Genomic DNA, 24,001 nt, shown 5'->3' with positions numbered 1-24,001 from the left:
GATGCAAATAATTGCGAAGTGTAATGAGGGGAAGGATTAAACTTAATTTTTAACTCCACGATGGAGACTAATGCAAACTTCAGTGAGGGGAAGGGTTAAACTATTAACTTTGAGCCCCATGAGGAGAATGAATATAAAGTGCGGTGAGTGATTAAAGCGCCAACTTCCGGCTCCATGACGGGAGCGAATGCCGAGCGCAGCAAGCGGAAGGATTAAACTGTTAACTGTCGGCTCCATCAGGGGAAACGAAGGGAAAGTCCTAATGGGGGGAAGGATTAAAACGTTAACTTTCGCCTCCAAAGCCGAGCACGGAAGGGATTAACCCATCCAGGAGCAGCGCAGGCGCGGGGAGCGCGGAGAGCAGCGGACCCGCCTCCCCTCAGCCCCACAGCGCCCAAAATGGCGGCGGTGCTGAGGCGGCCCCTCCTTCCCTCCCCCGTCCCGCTCTGCGTCACCGCTCCCGCCCTCTCCCTGCGCGCCGCCATTGGCCGCGGGGCGCGCGGGGCGCAGCCAATGGGCGGCGGCGCTCAGAGCGAGGCTGCCCCTGTTTCCCCCTCCCTCTCTCCCTCCCTGGCTGGGCCCGTCCCTTCCCCCGCTCGGCGGCACCGGCACCGCCGGGACCGGCCCGGGCCCGCTCCCAACCCGCTCCGAACCGCCCGCTCGGGCCCCGCTCCGCACCCGGCTCCGGGCCCCGCCGACCCGCCCCCCGAGAGCCCCGGCCTTTTCCCGGCTCGCCGAGGCCGAGAGCGGGCCCGCCGGGCCCCCGGCGCGCTCGGGCCCGGGCGGAGGCGGAGGGGCCGCGCTCCTCCCCGGGCGGCCCCGCCATGGCCGACAACGAGAAGCTGGACAACCAGCGCCTCAAGAACTTCAAGAACAAAGGCCGCGACCTGGAGGTGAGCGCGACGGGGCCCGCGGGGAGGCGGGAGCGGCCGGGAAGGGAGGGAGGAGGGAGGAAGGAGGAGGGAGGAAGGAGCCGCCGAGGCCGCGCTGCGGGCCGGGCGCGGCCGGGCCTGGCTGTGGGCGCCCAGAGAGGGGCCGAGCCCGCTCCTCCGGGGGTTCCGCCGCCCCTCGGGCCCGGCCCGGCCCTGCCCCAGCGGGCCCCGGAGCGGGGGGTTCCCCGGGAATCCTGCGGGAACGGTTCTGTCTCTGCCAGCAGCCCCTAAAAGCCTGAGTCAGGATTAGGGCCCGCCTTGGCTGTTGTGCTGCGTGTGTGTGTGTCCAGGATACCCGGTTAAATAAAACTAGCGCCATAACCTTCACAGCAAAATTATTTATATTATATTATTTTCTCTTCTCTCTCTCTCTCTCCCCCTTTTTTTAATTTTTTTTGTATTTCTGTTTTCTGCTCTTATATCTCAGAGCCCCTGAACTTTTTGGTGCTTCAGTTATTTAGAGCTGCTAAAGATGTTTCCTAAACACAGCAGGATACATTATTTGGGGTTTCCTCAGAAAAGAGTCAAATTTTAAAACTAAGTATCAATCTTCACCTTTAAATCCTCGGCCTGGAGCTGCTTGGAGCTTCAAACCAATTTTCTCTACAAGGTTCTGGACAAGAATTTTGTCATTCTCGTGGGTTTTTTACTACCCTCGAAAAATCTTTTGTGTTTCCCATAATATTCCAGTCTTTTATATAAAGACATTACAACGTTTCAAAAGTAAAAAACTCCTTAAAACATCAGCCAGGTTTCCCAGGGCTCTGTAACACCTGGATTTTTAACCTGTCCAATTAGGCTGATAAAACAGTTTATTATTCACTTATATCCAAAATATTGTGGGAATAATGAATTTCTCCATTTTGCCAACAGAGTTGTGAGGTTGATTGGTAACCCCTTGCCTTAGATATTAATTTGTTTTTATATTAAATTTGTTACCACTGAAGAGACAATTACAGAAAAGCACCTTTAGGAATTCCCACAGAATGTGCTTTTAAAATGAAAAATGGGATTCCTGAGTTGGAATTCAGGTGCTTTGGTGCAGAATTTTAAGGGAAAAGGGGCTGAAATTGGGAAAGTTTAGGATGGACACACTCAGGTAACACCACATGTGAAACTGTCAGAAAGCAGAAAAATCTTCAATCATTTTTTTAATTATTATTATTATTATCTGCAGCATTAAACAACCTTTTCCCACACTCCAAACCCACTCGCTGGGCCGTGTTAAATTTTAGAGAGTGACATTTATCCAGCAAATCCTGGAGCACACGCCTGCTCCCTAAAATAACCACAGTGCAGGGCTATTTTTCATACAATAGCTCAGGCTCCTGGCTGTCCTTGCTGCTCATTTACTGCTCCCACATCACCCTGGGGGAATTTGGGGGCAGGAAAATCCAGGATTTTTGCTCTTTGGGCACCACTTTGTGTGTTTATTTCACAGAGGAAACCAACACTCGATCTTTATCTCCTTCACTCCTCCCCCCTTTTTTTTTATCTCTGCTGAAATTCTGCTTGGCCTTGGGTTGTTTTGACAAAAACATCTTTTTTTTTAATTTTTTTTTCCATGACAGTTTGCCCCTAAAAAAATAAGAAATCACCCTAATTTCAATAAAATGAAGAGATTTCTAGATCTTGTAAAAGGTTTCCACATTATGAATTACAAACTTCCTAAAAATGTTATCTCTTAATTCCATGTGCCATTGACAGTTCCAGTGGCAGCAATTCCTGTCACATTGTCTTTTACATATTCACAGGAAGTTATTTTATTTCTCACCAAAATTAGGGGATTTCCTATATTTTATCCCTTAAAATACCAAACATTCATTCACTTTTTTGGATACTTAAAGTTTGATTTTATTTTTTATTTTTTTTCCCCTCAATATGTTTCTAAAAATACAAATTCTGGCCTGGAAAAAAAAATCAAAAATAATAATAATAATAATAATAAAAAAGCTCAACACAAGCACCTGTTTTACATAAGGTGTTCAGCATATAAAGGAATTTTGTTAAAGTCTTGGGTAAACATTTCCTGCACGGGCACGTTGTAAATAATTACTGCCATGTGTTTGGAGATGACAGATTGGTGGTGACACTGGCAATAAAGGGATTCTCTGGGACCAGAAATCTCCAATCATTTCCTTTTTCCCTGATTTCTGCTCCTGCTCAAAGGGATACAGGTTATAATAAAGTTTTTAATGGTAGGGAGAGCAATAATTTGGAGATTTCTGGGCAGAGCTTGCAACAGGTTTTTTTTTTAGTGTCTTCAAGATTTAATGCTGTGGAGGGAGAAAAATAGAATTGGTTCAACACAAAGAACAGTTAAAATCTGCAGAAGTGGCCACAGTTTTTGTCTTTAACCTCCAACCCCAAAATCTGACTTGAGGAAAGGCTTATCTGGACTCTGATATTAAATTATGCAAATACTTTTCCATTAGGGAGCAGGGTAAGGTGACTCTTCTCATCTTGTCTTCAGTGAGGAACAGGTTTTTCTTTTTTTTTTTTTTCTCCACCTTGGATGAGGAAGGTTGAGCTGTTTTTTATTGTTTATTGTGGGCCTGGCTGTGCTGACACCCATCCACCTTTTATTTTTCATCTTGGAATTAAATACCAAAATCTTTGCTATAACAAAGCCAGAGAAGTGCAAATTGTTCATTGTGTCTGTGCTGGAGTTTTATGAACAATTTGAGTTTAAATAATGCCTTTTTAATTCTGTATTTAGAGGTCTCAGTTTGGGGAGATTTGCAGAGTTTTTGGGGTGTTTTATTTGCTTCAGTTTCTTTCATCACCTGGTGATTCAACATTTCATTTTCACTTGGTGATTATTTCCAGCATTGCAATATTTCCAGATATGCTCCAGCATTGCAATCTGACTGACATTTAGGATTTTTTTTGTGTGTGTTTTTTTTTAATAAAATAAAAATTATTTCCTGCATTTTATTTCTCTGGAAATCCTGGAAAAATCTGCTGAATCTTTTCTCACCTGTGTTGCTGGCCAGGAGATCAAGGATTGCTCGAACAGGAGAAGAGTTAAATAATAAAAATTTCTGCAATTGAGAGATGCACGAGGGGAAATGATGATCATTCCATGATGCAAAGCACTTCAAAACTAATTTTGGAGCAGCCATTTCATCAAGATGCTCAAAGATCAGTAATATCAGGATTTTAAGAGTTGCCAGCATCATTCACTGGACTTTAATAAATATCAATATATTTGAGAAGACCAAGGAGAAACTCCAGGGGAGTGAAGGAAAGGTGGTGCTGTGAGATAAATTGAATATTGCAGGTGTTTTGAAGCTTTTTCAGACCTTTCTGTATCCCCCACAAAATAGTCTGCTTGGGATTAAATATGGAAGAAGTGAAGGAGAGCAGGAATTTCACTCAGTGAGATAAAAATAGGTTTTCCTTTAAGCTGACTTGGAGTTGTGTGGTGAAGCTCATCCATCTTGTCACTTCCAAATGATCCCGAGATTTGTTTGTTTGAGGCGTTTTCTCTCCTTCTCCAGGAAAAAAATGGGGCTGGTGGCACATGGAATGTCATATTGATTCTGATTTTTATTTTTTTATCTGGAGCTCAGCCTGGGATGTGATTTCTGGAGGTATCTTGGTTTTGTGATCCCAAAGCCTTTTGATCAGTGATCTTGAGGGCAGATTTCATTGCTCCAGCTTGGATTTGTACAGGAGGGGAATGATGGATGGAGGAGGGCCTGACTCATGGCATAGAACTGAGGGAAAACAATCTCTTTTCACTTCTCTGTTCCCTGTGGGGTGTTTTTTTGTTTTTATTTGCAATCCCAGACCACGCTGGTGCTGGTAGAACTCCTGGGAAGGAAAGGAAGGAAGGAAGGAAGGCACAACCAACTCATTTTTTATTTACAGTAACTGTTGGCTTTGCAATTCCCCAACAGCAACAATGTGCCTTTGGAAAACTATTCCCTGGGAGGAAAGGAGCAGCCAAAGTTCTACAGTTACCCCTGTGCTGTCACAGCTTCCTGTTGGAGGTGTAGAAATGGAGAGGAATATTATAACAACAACAAAAAAACAACTCAGTAGTGACCACAGGCTGAGCTGCTGATCCCTCAGGGAAGGAACAGGGGTCAGGATCCTATTCCAGGTGGATTTAGGAAGGGCTGGTGGATCCCAAAGTGCTGGGAATGCTCCTCATGGTGATGTGAAAACCCCAGAAGTGTCTGAGGATCCTGGAATGATCCTCATGGTGATGTGAAAACCCCCAGAAGTGTCTGAGGATCCTGGAATGCTCCTGGTGGTGATGTGAAAACCCCCAGAAGTGTCTGAGGATCCTGGAATGATCCTCATGGTGGTGATGTGAAAACCCCAGAAGTGTCTGAGGATCCTGGAATGCTCCTCATGGTGATGTGAAAACCCCCAGAAGTGTCTGAGGATCCTGGAATGCTCCTGGTGGTGATGTGAAAACCCCCAGAAGTGTCTGAGGATCCTGGAATGCTCCTGGTGGTGATGTGAAAACCCCCAGAAGTGTCTGAGGATCCTGGAATGCTCCTGGTGGTGGAGTGAAAACCCCCAGAAGTGTCTGAGGATCCTGGAATGCTCCTGGTGGTGGAGTGAAAACCCCCAGAAGTGTCTGAGGATCCTGGAATGCTCCTCATGGTGATGTGAAAACCTCAGAAGTGTCTGAGGATCCTGGAATGATCCTCATGGTGGTGATGTGAAAACCCCAGAAGTGTCTGAGGATCCTGGAATGCTCTTCATGGTGATGTGAAAACCCCCAGAAGTGTCTGAGGATCCTGGAATGCTCCTGGTGGTGGAGTGAAAACCCCAGAAGTGTCTGAGGATCCTGGAATGCTCCTGGTGGTGGAGTGAAAACCCCCAGAAGTGTCTGAGGATCCTGGAATGCTCCTGGTGGTGATGTGAAAACCCCCAGAAGTGTCTGAGGATCCTGGAATGCTCCTCATGGTGATGTGAAACCCCCAGAAGTGTCTGAGGATCCTGGAATGCTCCTCATGGTGATGTGAAACCCCCAGAAGTGTCTGAGGATCCTGGAATGCTCCTGGTGGTGGAGTGAAAACCCCCAGAAGTGTCTGAGGATCCTGGAATGCTCCTCATGGTGATGTGAAACCCCCAGAAGTGTCTGAGGATCCTGGAATGCTCCTGGTGGTGATGTGAAAACCCCCAGAAGTGTCTGAGGATCCTGGAATGCTCCTGGTGGTGGAGTGAAAACCCCCAGAAGTGTCTGAGGATCCTGGAATGCTCCTCATGGTGATGTGAAAACCCCAGAAGTGTCTGAGGATCCTGGAATGATCCTCATGGTGATGTGAAAACCCCCAGAAGTGTCTGAGGATCCTGGAATGCTCCTGGTGGTGATGTGAAAACCCCCAGAAGTGTCTGAGGATCCTGGAATGATCCTCATGGTGGTGATGTGAAAACCCCAGAAGTGTCTGAGGATCCTGGAATGCTCCTCATGGTGATGTGAAAACCCCCAGAAGTGTCTGAGGATCCTGGAATGCTCCTGGTGGTGATGTGAAAACCCCCAGAAGTGTCTGAGGATCCTGGAATGCTCCTGGTGGTGGAGTGAAAACCCCCAGAAGTGTCTGAGGATCCTGGAATGCTCCTGGTGGTGGAGTGAAAACCCCCAGAAGTGTCTGAGGATCCTGGAATGCTCCTCATGGTGATGTGAAAACCTCAGAAGTGTCTGAGGATCCTGGAATGATCCTCATGGTGGTGATGTGAAAACCCCAGAAGTGTCTGAGGATCCTGGAATGCTCTTCATGGTGATGTGAAAACCCCCAGAAGTGTCTGAGGATCCTGGAATGCTCCTGGTGGTGGAGTGAAAACCCCAGAAGTGTCTGAGGATCCTGGAATGCTCCTGGTGGTGGAGTGAAAACCCCCAGAAGTGTCTGAGGATCCTGGAATGCTCCTGGTGGTGATGTGAAAACCCCCAGAAGTGTCTGAGGATCCTGGAATGCTCCTCATGGTGATGTGAAACCCCCAGAAGTGTCTGAGGATCCTGGAATGCTCCTCATGGTGATGTGAAACCCCCAGAAGTGTCTGAGGATCCTGGAATGCTCCTGGTGGTGATGTGAAAACCCCCAGAAGTGTCTGAGGATCCTGGAATGCTCCTCATGGTGATGTGAAACCCCCAGAAGTGTCTGAGGATCCTGGAATGCTCCTGGTGGTGGAGTGAAAACCCCCAGAAGTGTCTGAGGATCCTGGAATGATCCTCATGGTGATGTGAAAACCCCAGAAGTGTCTGAGGATCCTTCAGGCATCACCAACACGAGATTTTCACACGAAGCTGCAGGGCTCAGTCATGACGAACGGTCAGAAATAGCCCTTATGAGAAATCTGCAGCTAAATATAATTGAAAAAAAAAAAGGGAGGATGGAGGGGTGGCCGTGGCGGGCCGACAGAAATAGATCTGATCATTTGATTTTTTGATGGAGCAATTCACAAACAGGATCCAGTGACTGCGAGAGTGAATTCCTGCCAGAGTGGTGCATGTTGTTCAACTGGAGCCTTTCCCAGGGCTGAACTGTGCTTCAAACCCTTTCTGCTGAGAGTGGTTTCAGAAGGAATAATCCCCACCATCCCTCAGCTCTGCCCTCTGAGCTCTTCTCCAAAAATCAGCACAGGTTGATCTTGACTCTGCTTGGTGTTTTCCCTTCTCCAAACTGGGATGAATCTGGGAAATCCCGTGGCAGAGCTGACCTCAGTTCTCTCATCCTTTGTGCTTTTCCTCTTCCTCAGAGGATCAGCAGTGCCAGCTTGACCTGTAACTGTTCTGTCAACAGACTCTGTTTACACACAGGGGGGATTTTAGCAGAAAATTTGGGAAATTGTGCTTAAAAGTGACTCCACTGGTGGCTTTTGTCATTCCAAGGTGTGCAGGCAGGAATTCAGGCTGAGGCAGCTTGTGGCAGGTGGGAGAAAATTCTTATCCCAGCAGAGGATCTTTTAAATTCTGATCAACTGCAGGTTTTTTTTATGTAAGGAATTTTCTAAATGACACATCTGAGGCTCTTTTTTTGTTGTAATATTTGTTTTGGTCCCTGTGTCAGCAGCAGTGTCATCCCTGGGGTCTGGGAAGAGCCATCCTTCTCCCAGGACAAATTTTGGGTGGAAATTCTGCTTTATTTGCCTCGTGCTTTGGGAAGGTGTTAAAAGTCCTGTGAGATCACCAGGGATGTGGTACAATTCTGCAATCTGCTCATCAGAGCTTTTCCTCTCATCACTTATTTTCATCTTGGATGTGTCAGATTAGAAGAGTTTGGAGAAACCCCCCCGAGCAGGAGCCTGGAGTACATAAATCTTGTGTAAAGTTGTAGCATCTTCACAAAGCCTGGGAGTGCTGGGTGGGAAAATCCTGAGAAAAATCCTGGAGTGAAAAATCAGAGAAAAATCCTGGAGTGATTTCTGCTCTTCACTGTCCCGGGGGTTTGGGCATCCCAGGGCAGGAAATTGTCTTTTTTGGGGAGGAAGAAGATTTTCCCCTCCATGCAAAGTTCTCCCTCCAAAGCAGCAGGGAACCATCACTTGTCCACTTTTTTCCTATTTCTTGTAGCTCCTTCCTTTAAGGAACTTCCTTTTTGTGCTCAGCTGAAATTTGATTTTTTTGACAAAAATAATGATGCTTTGAAAGTGAAGTTTTCATGTTTATCTTCAGCTCTCCTTCTGTTCAGGAGGTTCCTTTTCCTTCTGTCCTGTGCTTTCCCTGGGCTTGTCACAATAAAAATGGAATTTTGCTGTTCTCATTCACTGTAGAGCTCAAAGTGTAGAATAAAATCACCCCAGACTGATTTATTTCTCTGTTTTCACTGCAGCAACACAAGCAGCAATAAACTAATTTATGTATATTTACAATTGATTTTTTTTTTTTTTTTGCTGAGTGGTGTCAATGGCAGCTGGAGAGAAAATGACCCCAAAAAATTGCTGTTAGAATGTCAAAGGTTTTAATTTATAAATAATAATTCTGGAACTCAGCTTGGCTTGCAGGGTCTCTTAAATTGAGCTTGTTTATAAAGTTATTTTACTGTTGGATTGCCAGGGTGTTTTTAATGCTTTTGGTGCTGTTTAATACACAACTTTCCATTTAAAAATACATGGTTTTATTCTTAATTCCTTTTTTCCTCAGCATGAAGATTTAGAGAGAGTATTTTACTATGAAATAACAGAAATATTGTAGTTATTTCCTGTAGGATCTCAACTTTTTATAATGAAAATTAAACCCTGTGTGTCAAAGTTTTGTTTGAAGTGCATGAACTGAAATAATTCTACAAGAACTTTTTCAATTGAAGTTTTTTTTATCTTGATTCTTTCCAGACTATGAGAAGACAAAGAAATGAAGTTGTTGTGGAGTTGAGAAAGGTGAGATGACCCAGCATTATTATTCTTTTATTTTATAATATATATATTTATTATTATTATTATTATTATTTTCTTTTATATTATCATCCTTACCAGGTGGGATTTGACTTTATTGTTACTCCAGTAAAATATAAGAGTTTTTGTTAAATATTCAAAAGTTCTGAAGTTATGGGAGTTCCATAACTTTTGTCCTGAAAACCAGGAGTTTATTTGTATCCTAAATAAGGAAATAATTCTTGCACTTCCAGAGGTTTTTAAAGATTTATAAAAAGCTTGTTTTTTCATTTGAAAATCAACTATTCCTGCTCATCTGCAGGCAGAAAGTTCTTCCTTACAAGTGTGGAAGTGTCTGAAGGTAAAACTGGAATTGTTGGGGAAAAGAAATCACAACTGGAATTATTTTCCTTCTGAGCTGAACAGAAAAAAACCTCTGGGAATTGCTGTGTCCTGATAGAAATGATGACAAATAAATTGGAATATTGATGGATTTGTGCACATCAAACTTCCAGCACAAGTTGGAGGCAGGATTTTTTTAGGGAGAATTCCCAAAATTCTCTGTGCAATCCTTTCCAAGTTTTTTTTGGAACATTTAATTATCAGTGATGGTGTATTTATGATTAAAACAGAAGCTTCTCTTCCCTTCTTAACACCCCCAGTCCCCCAAAATCCAAGTTTTAAAGATATTCCATCATTTTTCTCTTTCAGAACAAAAGAGATGAGCATCTCCTAAAGAGAAGGAATGTTCCCCATGAAGATATCTGTGAAGATTCTGATATAGATGGGGACTTTAGAGTGGTAAGAATTAACTCACAATAACTTCTTTTTGCAGATATTGCAGATATTTAGAATTTCTAACTGCTTTTTGTCTCTGTTTTCTAGCAAAACACTTCATTGGAGGCAATAGTACAGGTAAAAACAATTAAATTGTTTAAATATTCTTCATGGCATGATGACAGATGTGTGAAAAATCTCATTTTTTTTCTCATTTTAGAATGCTTCAAGTGACAACCAGGGTATTCAGTTAAGTGCTGTGCAGGCAGCAAGGTAAGAACACACTTTGCTCAAATTTATTCTGATTTTATTCTGATTTATCATGCTCTTAAGGTCAGAAAATGTGTTCTGGCTTGATTGAAATTGATTGATTTTTTAAAAGGAAAATAGAATTTTAAAGAAATCAGAATACACAGAGCTTTTAAGTAGTGTGGATTTTCTTTACATATAAATATCTGGATTTATTTGGTGCAAACTTGATGCTTCTCACAGAGTAAAATACATTTTAAAGGACTGTAAAACCTTTATCTTGAAGTGCAGAAAAAGAGCTGAGTGTCTCCTTTGCTGGGTGGAGAAGGAAGAAGCTGCAGGAATTAAAACTGAAAAACTCAGATCTTTTATTTTCCTGACTCTGATAAACTTCCAAAGGGGAGAAAACACGGAATGAAATAGAACAAATGGATGCAATGGCTTTGCTTTTCCAGTGGCTCAATTTGATAATTTGAAAAAAAATAACTTCACTTTGGGGGATTATTTTCACTTAAAGAGGAGGAAATAAATAAATCCTGTGGGTCTTTGGGAGAAGGAGAGAAACACTTGGGAAGGAATTTGGGAAACCAGTTTGGTTTTTGGGGGCTCCATTGGAAATTCCCAAACACGGAATGAAATAGAACAAATGGATGCAATGGCTTTGCTTTTCCAGTGGCTCAATTTGATAATTTGAAAAAAAATAACTTCACTTTGAGGGATTATTTTCACTTAAAGAGGAGGAAATAAATAAATCTTGTGGGTCTTTGGGAGAAGGAGAGAAACACTTGGGAAGGAATTTGGGAAACCAGTTTGGTTTTTGGGGGCTCTACTGGAAATTCCCAAACTCCACCCCAGGAATCCTTTACTGACCTGTTCCACTGTCAGCACTGCTCCCTTTTTGAAGGAAAACCTGGATTCAACACCTCCCTGCCCCTTTCCAGGCAGGATTTGTGTGTAATTTGATTTTTCTCTCCCATTTCCCTGCACAGGAAGCTGCTGTCCAGTGACCGCAACCCGCCCATCGACGACCTAATAAAATCAGGAATATTACCCATCCTAGTGCACTGTCTTGAAAGAGATGACAAGTGAGTATTGCCAAAACTCCAATTATTGCAGTTTTAGCTGATTTGCTGTAACCTGAATAATAAAATAAAATCCCTGTGGTTTTTTTTGTCTTTTCTCTGCAGTCCTTCCTTACAGTTTGAGGCTGCGTGGGCTTTGACAAACATTGCCTCCGGAACCTCGGAACAAACACAGGCTGTAGTTCAATCCAGTGAGTCCTGCAGGGGGATTTCCCTCCAATCCCTCCAATCCACAGCTGGGATTTAATCTGGGATCAGGTTGGCAGTCCCTAAAGGAGCTGCTCACCTCAAACTTCTGGTTTTGGCTTCATTTTCTCAGGGTTTAAACCTACTTGGGTTTCCTAATGCTGAACAACTGCTGGAAATTCAAAATATCTCAGCAGAGTTGAGGTTTTCAAACTTCTAAAAAACTTCACCAGAAGTCACCAAAAAACTTGAAATAAAATCAAACAAACCTTCTGAAATACTGATATTCTTCATTTTCAGTTTAAACCTACTGGGGTTTCCTAAAGCTGAGCAACAGCTGGAAACTCAAAATATCTCAGCAGAGTTGAGGTTTTTAAACTTGAAAAAAAACCCCACCAGAAGTCACCAAAAAACTTGAGATAAAACCAAACAACCCCTCTGAAATATTAATATTCTTGCCTCTTCCCCTGTTACCTCACACTCCTGGTTTTGGCTTCATTTTTCTCAGGTTTAAACCCAATTGGATTTCCTAACAGTGAGCAACAGCTGGAAATTCAAAATATCTCAGCAGAGTTGAGGTTTTTAAGCTTGAAAAAAAACCCCACCAGAAGTCACCAAAACTTGAAATAAAACCAAACAACCCCTCTGAAATATTGATATTCTTCATTTTCAGTTTAAACCCGCTGGGGTTTCCTAACGGTGAGCAACAGCTGGAAATTCAAAATATCTCAGCAGAGTTGATATCTGCTGGTTTCCAGTTTTCAAACTTTTAAAAAACCACCAGAAATCACAAAAAAACTTGAAATAAAACCAAACAACCCACTTTAAATCTAATTTATCAATGGATTTAGAACTTTTTCAGTGATTTCTGTAGGTCTGTATTGCACTGTTAGTCAATTTAATAACTGTGACATCTGAAATTATGATTTATTTCAATTTAAAAGGTGCTCTTTTGTAATTTTTCCATAAGAATTTATAAATCTGCTTGCTGGAGATGTTTTTTTCTCCTACAGACACTAAATAAATACCTTTATTTAGCAGGAAATAAGAATCCTGCTGATTCATTGTTTCTCTAGTAAAAATGGTTTACATTAAGAAAAAACTTAACTAAAAAAACATAATTTTCTCTTGAAATAGATGAAGTAAATGGGTTTTATTATATAAACAAGCACCTCAATGCTGGGAGGGGAATAAAAAAGGATCAATTATGTAAATTAGAATTTATTTTCTGCCCTTTTCCTCCGTTCCCACTCCTTAATTCCCACTCCATTCCTGTTTATTCCCCAGTTGCTTCATTTGAAAGGCTGAGTTTGGTCTCTGTTGTTACTCTGCACTTGGGTCTGGTGCATCACTTAGCAGAGAAATTCTGAATTCAAGAAATGGAGCTAAATTTGGATCCTGACAAGCTTCAGTAAACCTGAGACTTGCAAACAAATTAAATGTCAGAGGTTTAATATTCTCCAGTTCAGGCTCTATAAAAATATGCAGCAAAGGAGGAATTATTGAAGTGTTTTATTTTAGTATCACCTGGGAAATTTGTGAAGCTTTGACCAGTTCTTAACAGGAGAAAAAAAAAAAAAAAGCCTGATGTGAGAGTTAATTCTGTGAATTATTTTTTTTAACCATTTCCCTGGTTTTTTTGGGGTTTTTTTTGTATTTTTTCAGATGCTGTGCCGCTTTTCCTGAGACTGCTGCATTCACCTCATCAAAATGTTTGTGAGCAGGCAGTGTGGGCTTTAGGAAATATCATAGGTGGGTCTTCCTTGGGGTTGTTTATTATTATTATTATTATTATTATTATTATTATTATTATTATTATTCCTGCCATCACCAACCTCCAGGGATGTTTTATTATTATTATTACTATTATTATTATTATTACTCTTGCCATCACCAACCTCTGGAGATGTTTTATTATTATTATTTTTATTTTTATTATTGTCACTTCCACTATCACCAATCTCTGGAGATCTTTTATTATTATTATTATTTTTATTTTTATTATTGTTACTCCTGCTATCACCAACCTCTGGAGATCTTTTACTATTATTATTACTCCTGCCTTCACCAGCTTCTGGGGATTTTTTTTATTATTATTGTTACTCTTGCCATCACCAACCTCTGGAGATCTTTTATTATTATTATTATTATTATTATTGTTACTCCTGCCATCACCAACTTCTGGAGATGTTTTTTTATTATTATTTTTGTTACTCCTGCCATCACCAACCTCTGGAGATCTTTTATTATTTTTATTTTTATTTTTATTATTGTCACTTCCACTATCACCAATCTCTGGAGATGTTTTTTTTATTATTATTATTATTATTATTGTTACTCCTGCCATCACCAATCTCTGGGGATCTTTTATTATTATTATTATTATTATTATTATTATTATTACTCTTGCCATCACCAACCTCTGGAGATCTTTTATTATTATTTTTATTATTATTGTTACTCCTGCCATCACCAACCTCTCTGGATGTTTTATTATTATTATTATTATTATTATTATTACTGTTACTCCTGCCATCACAAACTTCTGGAGATTTTTTTTATTATAATTTTTATTGCTACTCCTGGCACCACCAACTTTTGGAGATGTTTTCTTATTGTTTGGAGAATTTTTCAAGGGATCTTGAGGAATTTTTGTTGGGTTCTCGCTGTTCTTGGTGGTCTGGTGTTGTCCGTCACCCCTTTCCTTTACCCACCACCAGAAATCTGGAAATGGTGGGACATTTTTTGGGAAAATCTGGGAATCATCAGGTGTTTTCTGGTAAAATCTCAAGATGATGGGTTGGTTTGAGTTAAAATCTGGAAATGGTGGGGTGTTTTCTGTTTAAATCTGGGAATGATGAAGTTTTTTTGTTTGTTTTTTTTTTTTTGTAAAATCTAAATAGTGGGATGTTTTCTGTTAAAAATTGGAATGACAGACTCTTTTCTGGTAAAATCTGGAAATGATGGGCTGTTTTCTGGTAAAATCTCTAAATGGTGGGCTGTTTTCTGGGAAAATCTGGGAATGATGAGGGGTTTTTTGTAAAATCTATAAATAGTGGGGTGTTTTCTGTTAAAATTTGGAAAGCATGGGATGTGCTCTGGTAAAATCTGACAATAGTGGGATGTTTTCTGGTAAAATCTGGAAATAATGGGCTGTTTTCTGGGAAAATCTCTAAATGGTGGGATATTTTCTGGGAAAATCTGAATGGTGGGATGTGTTCTGTAAAAATTTGGATTTGATGGGACGTTTTCTGGTAAAATCTATAAACGATGGGCTGCGCTCTGTTAAAATCTGGGGATGATGAGATGTTTTCTGTTAAAATCTCTACAATATGAGATGTTTTCTGTTGTCCCCAGGTGATGGACCCCAGTGTAGAGATTATGTGATCAGCCTGGGGGTGGTGAAGCCTCTGCTGTCCTTCATCAGCCCCTCCATCCCCATCACCTTCCTCAGGAACGTCACCTGGGTCATGGTCAACCTGTGCCGCCACAAGGACCCCCCTCCGCCCATGGAGACCATCCAGGAGGTGCTGGGGCTGCTCTGGGCTGGCCTTGCATTCCAGCTGGGTGTAAATTATTTAAAAATAACCCTCAAGTGATTTAAAATAACCCTCAGGTGTTTGTTTTCTCCCCCCTCAGATCCTGCCAGCGCTCTGCGTTCTGATTCACCACACGGATGTAAATGTGAGTGACCCTTCTAAAGCCACTCCCAGCTCCTGCTGGAGCTTTTTTTTAGCTGAAATATAAAATAAAATTAAAATTTAAATCACCTTTCAAATGCAACAGATTTCTTTGGGTATCTATTAACAGCTTATTTTAAAATATTGATGTTATTTTTAAACAGCGGTTTTTTCCCCCTGGTATTTCTGTCATTTATTTGCATGTACTTAAAAGTGAAAGTGCATTTTATTTTTATTTCTGTGAGCATTCATTCACAATATATTTAAAATATATTTGTTTTTATTTCTGTGAGCATTCATTCGCAGAAAAATACAAGAAATTTTAATTTGTCATGAAAATCAGTGTGAAGGAAAGGAAAACCAGTGTCTGCTGCACATGTCAAATGTCAGGGTTAGGTGTAACTTCTGAGGTGTTAAATATGAATAATTAAATAATTAAATATTGTCATTTAAAAGTGAAATAAATGAGCAAATATTTATTGAAATTATGGATTAAGTCAGCTTTTTGTCTGAACATAAATCAAAATTTAAGATTCTTTGCTTCCTAAAGAAGTTGTAGTTCACTTAATGGCAACGGTGCTCTGCAAAAAAAATACATCTATATTAACTTTACTACTCCTATAGTAATTATGTGATTTAATTTCTTGCCTCTAAGGAGGTGAAATTAAATTAATTTGAATTTTTGAAATGCCTGTATTGGTGAGCCACTCAAGAGCTGTCAGCTGAAACAACAACACTCACTCAATATTTTTCCAAGCTGTCAATTCAAATACTCAAATTTCAAACTGCCTTTTCTGCCTGTGAATGCACACACACATTAATTCAAATAAATTATCAATTTCTCGCTAAATGTCTATTATTTTGGAGTTATTTCTGTGCTGTTGACAGAGTTGTTGTGTTTTTTTCTCTCAGATATTGGTAGATACAGTCTGGGCTCTCTCCTATCTCACGGACGCTGGCAATGAGCAGATCCAGATGGTGATAGACTCTGGAATTGTCCCTCACTTGGTTCCTCTCCTCAGCCACCAGGAAGTCAAAGTCCAGGTGAGTTTGGAGTAAATAACCTTCAAAATGTGCTACTTCAGAAAATATATATTTTTTTAATACCTTACATTGAATTTTTTAAAATATTTTTTTTTTCCTGAGCGCTGCGGCATTTGCATAAAACCTTTTTTTATTTGCATAAAACCTTTCTTTTGTTTGCATAAAACCTTTTTTTATAAACCTTTTTTTTTTCTTTGCGTAAAACCTTATTTTTGTGCTGAAAACCTTTTTTTTGTGGTGAAAAAACAGGTTGTTTTGAAAGGAAATGTTTTGTTTGCAGACAGCTGCCCTGAGAGCTGTGGGGAACATCGTCACGGGCACCGATGAGCAGACACAGGTCGTCCTCAACTGTGAAGCTCTCTCACATTTCCCAGCACTTCTGACACATCCCAAAGAAAAAATTAATAAGGTGAGCAACACCAGGGGGTTTACATGATTGAGAGATTTTATATTTAACTTGGGGAAGGTCATAAAGATGGGAATAATTGACTCCTTCCAACAGTTTGTGGCAAATTTCAGCAAATACTGGAAATCAATATCCATAGGGGAAGTCTCTTAGGAGCTGCAGATTTGGTGCTTGACAGGAATGTCAGTGTTTTTGTAGGAAAATCAAAGCTCGCTCTTAAAATTCTGCCTGTTGACTTAAAAAGTTGGAGTTCTCAGTAGGTGAAATGTCACCTTAATTAAACTCGACTCTCTTGGAAGTGATGACAAGGAGATAATTGGGTGTGTTTGGATGGAGTGTGAGTGGGAAAGGGAATTAATCAAACTGGGGTGGGGGTTTTGTGTGTGTGGGGTGTGAGGGGGCTCTCCTGGGGGCACTGATGGCAGTGCTGAGCCAGGAGTGCATCTGAGGCGTGTTGGGCACCTCAGGGGCCCCTCTCCAACACTGCCAGTGATTAAAGCCCCAAAAAAATCCCACCAGGAGAGCCCCAGGATGCCCAAACATCTCCCAGGGTCACCTGTGATCCTGTGATCTGATCTCAGAGAGTCAGGGAGTGAAGGATCAACATTCCTGAGGTTTATTTTGAGAGAAATTACTCAGATAAAAAGTTCAGGGAGGTTGAGAAGGGAATGGAATGGTGGAGAATTTCTAGGAAGGGAGAAATCTTATCAGCTGCAGGATTTTAAAAGGTTGATACCCTGAATATACTTCAAAATGTATTTAAAACTGTTATTTCTTGATTAAAACTTACATTCCCAGTCTAAAAGGGAGATGAGGGCTCTGAATTTAATTCAGTTTTTGGGGAAAAGATCTGTTCTTGCTTTGCCTGGAAGGAGAGTCCTGGGTTTGTGGACAGAATGAGCATAAAGAATCATAAACTTCAGAGAATTGTTAAAAATCAAGTGTTTAATTAATAGTGCTGCATTTTCCTCAACCTCAAGCTCAGAAGAGACATCAGGAAGGAGGTAAAGAACTGTGTCCTGCACTGTCATTCCTGGGGCACAGGATTGTCTCAGGCATTTGGGGCAGCACCTCAAACCTGCTCTTTATTGGCTCTGCTGGAAGCAATCACTGCTCATTTGGCATTTTCCTGTCTCCAAATAATTTTTCCTTTTAATTTGAAGTATTTGGTTGGAGCTGGTAACTGTGAAAGGCTGAGGAGTCTTGTGGAGTCTCCTAAGGTGAGATTGTCCCTTTGGTTTGTCAAACAAGAATTCAGCTCTGCACAGTCCAGCTGGTTGAATGTTTGCTTGTGCTCAAGGTTGGCCAGTTGTAGATGTAAAAATAAGAGTAGGCATAATTTATATAAAATCCTTCTGTGAATTAATTCCTGATTTTTTATTTTATTTTGCAGGAAGCAGTGTGGTTCCTATCTAACATCACTGCAGGAAACCAGCAGCAAGTCCAGGCAGTAATAGATGCAAACCTTGTTCCAATGATAATCCATCTTCTAGATAAGGTCAGATCCCAGGGATTGGTGTTGGGGCTTCAAATCCTGTGTTCCTTTCCAGCTTTTTGGGAAAAAGTGACTTCCCAAAGCTCCCCCAAGGATCTGCTGTGGCAGAAGGAACAGCTAAAAGATGTGGGAAAAGACAAATAACACAGAGCTGGTCACAAACAGATCGGTTAATTGCCAATTTATTGATCTGTGAGAAAAGATTGGAGACTTTTCCATGGGATTGCAGCCCCAGGTGCAGAGTGTGCAGTGCTTTTATCTCAGCTCCCCCTGTGGGGATGTGGCAGTGCAATGTGTGATGGAAACAAAGCTCCTTCCCCTGGAAAATCTATTTCAAACCCTCTTTATAGGGAAGGGATGGACACAGAGACACTCAAACAGGACTGGATTTGTTTGTTACTCTCACAGAAAGCTGTTACACTGACACCCTGCAGAGGGACTGTAACAAATGCAGCTTTGGTGGGAATCCTGCCTGTCACAAACCCTGCAATGACTGTTCTGTCTCTGCTTGTGCTTTCAGGGGGATTTTGGGACTCAGAAAGAAGCTGCTTGGGCAATAAGCAACTTAACAATCAGTGGGAGAAAAGACCAGGTGAGTCCAGCTTGGAGAAGACTTTCATTCCTGTCTGGGGAGGTGCTGGGGTTACAAATCCCTCTGTCCTTCACTTGTGTCACCTTTCCCTTCTCCACATGGGATTTGGGGTGACCTCCCCTGGTTTCTGGAGTGACCTGGGGGTTTGGTTGGAAGCTCTATTGGCATGAGGGACATTTCTTTTTACCTTTCCCAAACCATGAGGATGTGATAAATAAAAGGACATTAACCAAGGAGTAAGGAGTACACAAGTCTCTTGTAAGCCCAGAGTATGAGATTTGTGGTGCTGCTGTCACTCCTCGGAGATGAGGTTGAAACTCCTTATCAGACACTGAAAAATTCACGTTTTTTGCTCCTTGTGTGTTGTAAATCTCAAATCTATTTGTACTTTAATACCCAAATGTTACCTGTGAATGTTCCAAAAAGGGATTCCTGAAGCGGCCACTGCAGAGGTTGAAAACCCTTATCTGACACTGCAAAATTCACAGGATTTGCTTTTAGGTGTTGTAAATCTCAAATCTATTCATAATTTAATACCCAATTGTTATTTGAATGTTCAAAAAGGGATTCCAGAATGCTCTGAGCTGGGTGGGTGACTCAGAGTCCTTGTTGGACTTGCTGGGCTGTGTTTGCCTGTGCTGCTGTCCCATTCCTGCTGTAACTCTTGTCTTTTCCCCCCTCAGGTGGCTTACTTAATTCAACAAAATGTAATTCCTCCCTTTTGCAATTTGCTGACAGTAAAAGATGCACAAGTTGTGCAAGTGGTTCTGGATGGACTAAGTAATATATTAAAAATGGCTGAAGAGGAAGCAGAAACCATAGCCAACCTTATAGAAGAGTGTGGAGGTAAGAGGAGCAAAAATTTGAATAACTTTTCCAGGGATTGCTGCTTTGGCATCCTGCTTGTCTTGGGTTTATTGTTTGCACAGATATTTTAAGCAAACCCTTTTTAAAGCACCCTTTTCATGCCTATCAGGTGAATATCCACAGCTTTTCTTAAGTTCATGAGCAAATAAAATGTGGAGGAGCAGGAAAGTGGCAGGAAAGTTCATTAGGTGCTAATTTTGTAACAGTCTGCATATTAATTAGACAAATTAGTCTAATTAATAGAAATTAAATTAGTCAGTGTGGGGATGATGTGCTTACCTTAATTATGCACAAGTCACGTCCAGGTGAACTTAATAAAAATAATTCTACATACAATGACTGTAAAAATGTGTAACAACTTTAATTTCCTCACGGTTTTGAGACTTTCTCCATGCTGGTTGTGGTTTAAGTTGAGTGAAACTTTTCAGGGATGGAAGAACAGTGATATTAAATTTGGGCACAGGTAAAAAAACTGTGAGATTTTTTAACATGGAGTAGAATAATCTTTAAAATCCCAAATCTTGAGGGAGGGCAGAAAGATCAAGTGGTGGGTGATGGGCTGGGAGGAGAAAAGAGGTGCTTGTGCCAAAACTCTGCCTCAGAGAGATTTCTGTGTCCTGAACATCTGTGTTTCTGTGTGTAAAATACAGATAAATGTGCCAGGTGGGTTCAAGAGCATCTAATTCATAACCAGATTATTCATAACTCTATTCCCAAATGTATTTTTAATTTCTTTATTGAAAGTTGTTTGGCCTGAATTCGATGTTCTGAGAATCTCTCGTGTGTTGCTTGCAGGCCTGGAGAAAATTGAACAGCTACAAAACCATGAAAATGAAGACATCTACAAACTGGCTTATGAGATCATTGATCAGTTCTTCTCTTCAGATGATGTGAGTGTGCAGTTCCCTGCAGTGTGCTCATGGCTTTTATTGATAAATGTGCCTCAGGGGAAAGGCACAGCCCCAGGGCTGCTCTTGTTGGGCTCAGGGAGGAACGAGCCCTTGTTTGAACCTCTTGCATCTCCTGCCATTGCTGATGATGAAGCATCTAAAGAAGATCTGATGCCTAAATTAAGCCTCATCTCTTGTAGGGATTAAAATCCCAGGCTGGGAATAGTTCCTTTAACTCTCAGCCCCTGCCTGAGCTTGACATTTCCCATTTGATAAGCTGCCTGCTGACTCCAGGGCTGAGGCTGCTGCTTAAGAAACAAAACAGTTGGGATATTTGAATAATTCCAGGGCTGGAATGTGCTGATCAGGGAAGTTGTTTCCATTTCAAGCCTGAAACATAAATCAAGGGCAAGGTTGATTTGTGTGCATTTCAGTCACAGAGGGGAAGTGCAGCCCTGCCAGGCTCTGCCATGTTGAGGAACTGCAGCAGTGGTGGAGTTGAGGTGAATTCCTGGCCTGTTTTCATTCACTTGGAAGATTTTGTGCTGGAGTCCCACTTGGATGTGAACAATAAGATCCAATTCTTGTTTAGCAGCTCAACTTTGGCATTTACAGCCGGACTTGGAATTTAATCCAGTTTCAGTTTGAGCTTAGTCCTTCCTTGCCTTGGTCTTCTCCTAAGAACTGAGACAGTTCCTGAAACTGCCAGAAGGTTTTCCAGGAGAGAAAATTGTGTAAACAAGAGGGTTTGGGGTGCCATGTCAACATTCCCTGACAAATACAAACTAAAACATTTGGGTTTAAATCCCTTTATTTTAATTCTCTCACTAAATTAGGGGAGGGATGGCAGGACTGGGTGGCAGGAGGTGAAGAGGGAGCTGCTTTTGGGATTGTCCAGCTCTCGTGGAGGGAGGTTTTGTTGTGTCCCTGCTCACCATGTTCCCATTGCATTCCAGATTGATGAAGATCCAAGCCTTGTTCCAGAAGCGATCCAAGGCGGAACATTTGGTTTCAATTCATCTGCCAACGTACCAGCAGAAGGGTTCCAGTTTTAGAGTGGTATTTTGGGAGTTTAGGTACAATGCAGCACTGAATAAAAAAAAAAAAAAGGTTTGATCCATCAATCTTGGCTCATGGGATCCGCTGCTGCATTAAATCGGGAAAGTAAATGTGAAGATTTCATTTGGAATCACAGAAAAAAAAAGCCCAAATGAAGTCAAGATGGCGAGTGGGTGCGAGTGAGAATGAGTGGCAAAATGTAATGACAAACTTCACACTGAATGCTTCTTTAGATTGTTCAAAGAAAAAAAAAAAACAAAACAAAAAAAAAAATTAAAAGGGCTACAGGTCACAGATCTTCAGTGCCTGAGAAGGAACAACCGACCTCCCAGAGCAACAACAACAACCGAGAGGGTGGGGGGGACGGAACGCAGAAAACTCTCATCATCAGCCTCGTCAAAAAAAAAAAAAAGCATCAGAGAGGGCGGGTGGTGCCCACACACCGCAGGGAGAGGGAGAGAGAGAGAGGGAGAGCAGCCCAGGCCTTGCTCTGCAGCCCCACCAGTGTGAATGGCCAGCGTGGAGTGAGAGTGCGGGGCCCCCGGGGCCGCGGCCAGCGCGGGGCCCGAGTGGGTGTGCTGTGTCTGTGAGCGCGTGAGCTTGAGTGGCCTCGGGGCTGGGGAACCTAAACTGTCACCCAACTACAGACAAGTGTCACTTTACACTGGACACACCGAGACCGGTTTAGCAGCAGACTCTGGTTTACTCCTGCAGCCTGTGTTTTTTTCTCTATTTTTTTTTATTATTATTATTATTTTTTCCCCTTTTTTTTTTTTTTTTTTTTTTTTTTCTTTTTTTTGTTTTTTTTTTTTTCCTTTTTCTTTTTTTTCTTTAGTTGTTCGTAAAAGTCAAGAATTTCAGGAAGGCTTCCCTGTGCATTTGCACCAGATGAATGTTTGATGTTATGAAAAGCTTTTCCATATCATCAAAACTAATTTGTAGATTTTTTTTGCATGGAAAAAAAAAAAAATAAACAAAAAACAAAACAAGCAAACAAACAAACAGAAAAAAATCATCAATTTCCCTTTGAACTAGACTGTGTTGCAGTACACAAGTTGCCATAATAGTTAGAAAAGCAGTAAAATGTGGTAATAAAAACCTCATCCTTTTCATTTTCAAAGATAACATGAAGACCTTTGCATGTGGTAAATCTCTCCAGCATAGAGTTCATTTTTAGATTTCGTTGAGTCCTGTAACCAAAATGTTTCTGTTGTGGTAGGATACCGTGCTGTGTTTCAATGTTACTTGTTTTCAAACTTTGTTTTCTATGAAAATGATATGGAAACGTCTAAAAAAAAATGAAATTTGGTGCATATGTACTGCTGAAATAAAGAGCGAAAAAAAGAAAAAAAGAGGTGTGAATAGATGTACAAATCAAGTCATGGTTTGAACACCTTTAATATGCCTAATCCAATTGTTTTAGACTCTTTTTATCTTAGATGTAGGCAGCCATGAACAATCTATTTTGAGCCACTTTAGAGAGAAAAATAAACAAAAAAAAAACCACAAAAAAAAAAAAAAAAAAAAAAAAACTTTGTATTTTTAAAACTTGCACCAAAAAAGGCTGCAAGTGTTTTTATAATTGGAGGGAATGCCTCAATTTCGAGGTGGTGCACACACTAAATTCAAGGTGATGTTACAAATTTGTACCAAGTGAACTCTTGATAAGGTGGCTCATTGTAGGAAATGCTGTGCCTTCCCCTTTGAGCACAAGTGTTGCATGAACAACAGTTTGCTATAAATAAAAAAAAAAAAACCATCCCAGGTTAGCCACCATTAGCATCTATATCTACCTTGTGTTTTTTTCAAATCAGCTGGTAATTCTGAAACACTGTAGAATGGATAAAGATTATTTTGTGATCATAACTCTTTGTTGGACTCTAGAGTATTTTTGCAGCATTCCTTGTCATCAGAAACATGGTTTAAAAAGTTTAAAATAATAAAAAAAAAAAATAGAAGCAGCAGAAAAACTAGCTTGTGAATTTATCCAAGTAGAGTGCAGGCTAGGCTGTCTTGGGGAAAAATAAACATTAAAACTTGCAATTCTGCTGCTCTGGCTCTTTATTTATACAATATTCTCATTTTTTTTTTCAGCATAAAAGACAGAGGTGATTTTTTTTTAAAGGTTCTGGGGTTGAGGGGTTTTTTTACCTGTTAAATGTTGGTGTGTTGCATGGAATTATTTTGTTATAAATGTTTAAAATTTACCAATTTTACTTCTATTTTATTTAATTATCTCTGTGTGTTCACTCAGTAATTCAGGGCTGTTTTCATGGAGACAGGGAATCCGTGGAGGAGAGAAATTAAATTTTTTTTATGGAAGTTGCAATGTTCTGAAGAAAATCCTAAGCAGTAAATTACAATTTTCACCCTCAAACACCTTTTGGAGGGATATTTTATAAAAAATTGCT

At 41.0% G+C, this 24,001-nt stretch overlaps 1 protein-coding gene across 1 annotated transcript; it reads left to right on the top strand.

Moving 5' to 3' along the window:
- Positions 1-593: 593 nt before the first annotated feature.
- Positions 594-23,203, top strand: KPNA4 (karyopherin subunit alpha 4). Its single transcript, XM_083868725.1, has 17 exons — positions 594-893; positions 9,225-9,269; positions 9,975-10,064; positions 10,149-10,178; positions 10,261-10,313; positions 11,279-11,374; positions 11,477-11,562; positions 13,223-13,309; positions 14,915-15,084; positions 15,197-15,241; positions 16,150-16,281; positions 16,562-16,690; positions 18,081-18,185; positions 18,703-18,774; positions 19,458-19,620; positions 20,437-20,531; positions 21,488-23,203. Exons 1-17 carry the CDS (start codon positions 825-827, stop codon positions 21,584-21,586), a joined length of 1,566 nt encoding a protein of 521 aa, XP_083724851.1. The 5' UTR covers positions 594-824; the 3' UTR covers positions 21,587-23,203.
- The last annotated feature ends 798 nt before the right edge of the window (positions 23,204-24,001 follow it).

This window comes from Zosterops lateralis (assembly GCF_965231275.1).
Source record: "Zosterops lateralis genome assembly, chromosome: 10".
In the NCBI taxonomy this organism is placed as follows: Eukaryota; Metazoa; Chordata; class Aves; order Passeriformes; family Zosteropidae; genus Zosterops; species Zosterops lateralis.
This window is presented reverse-complemented; position numbering and strand designations above follow the sequence as displayed.

Bases quoted from the DNA above. Each gene is read 5' to 3' on its own strand.
- KPNA4 (XM_083868725.1), top strand. From the start codon at position 825: ATGGCCGACAACGAGAAGCTGGACAACCAGCGCCTCAAGAACTTCAAG. The intron at 13,310-14,914 runs GTGGGTCTTCCT...TGTTGTCCCCAG, and splicing joins GGCTTTAGGAAATATCATAG to GTGATGGACCCCAGTGTAGA. The intron at 18,186-18,702 runs GTCAGATCCCAG...TTGTGCTTTCAG, and splicing joins TAATCCATCTTCTAGATAAG to GGGGATTTTGGGACTCAGAA.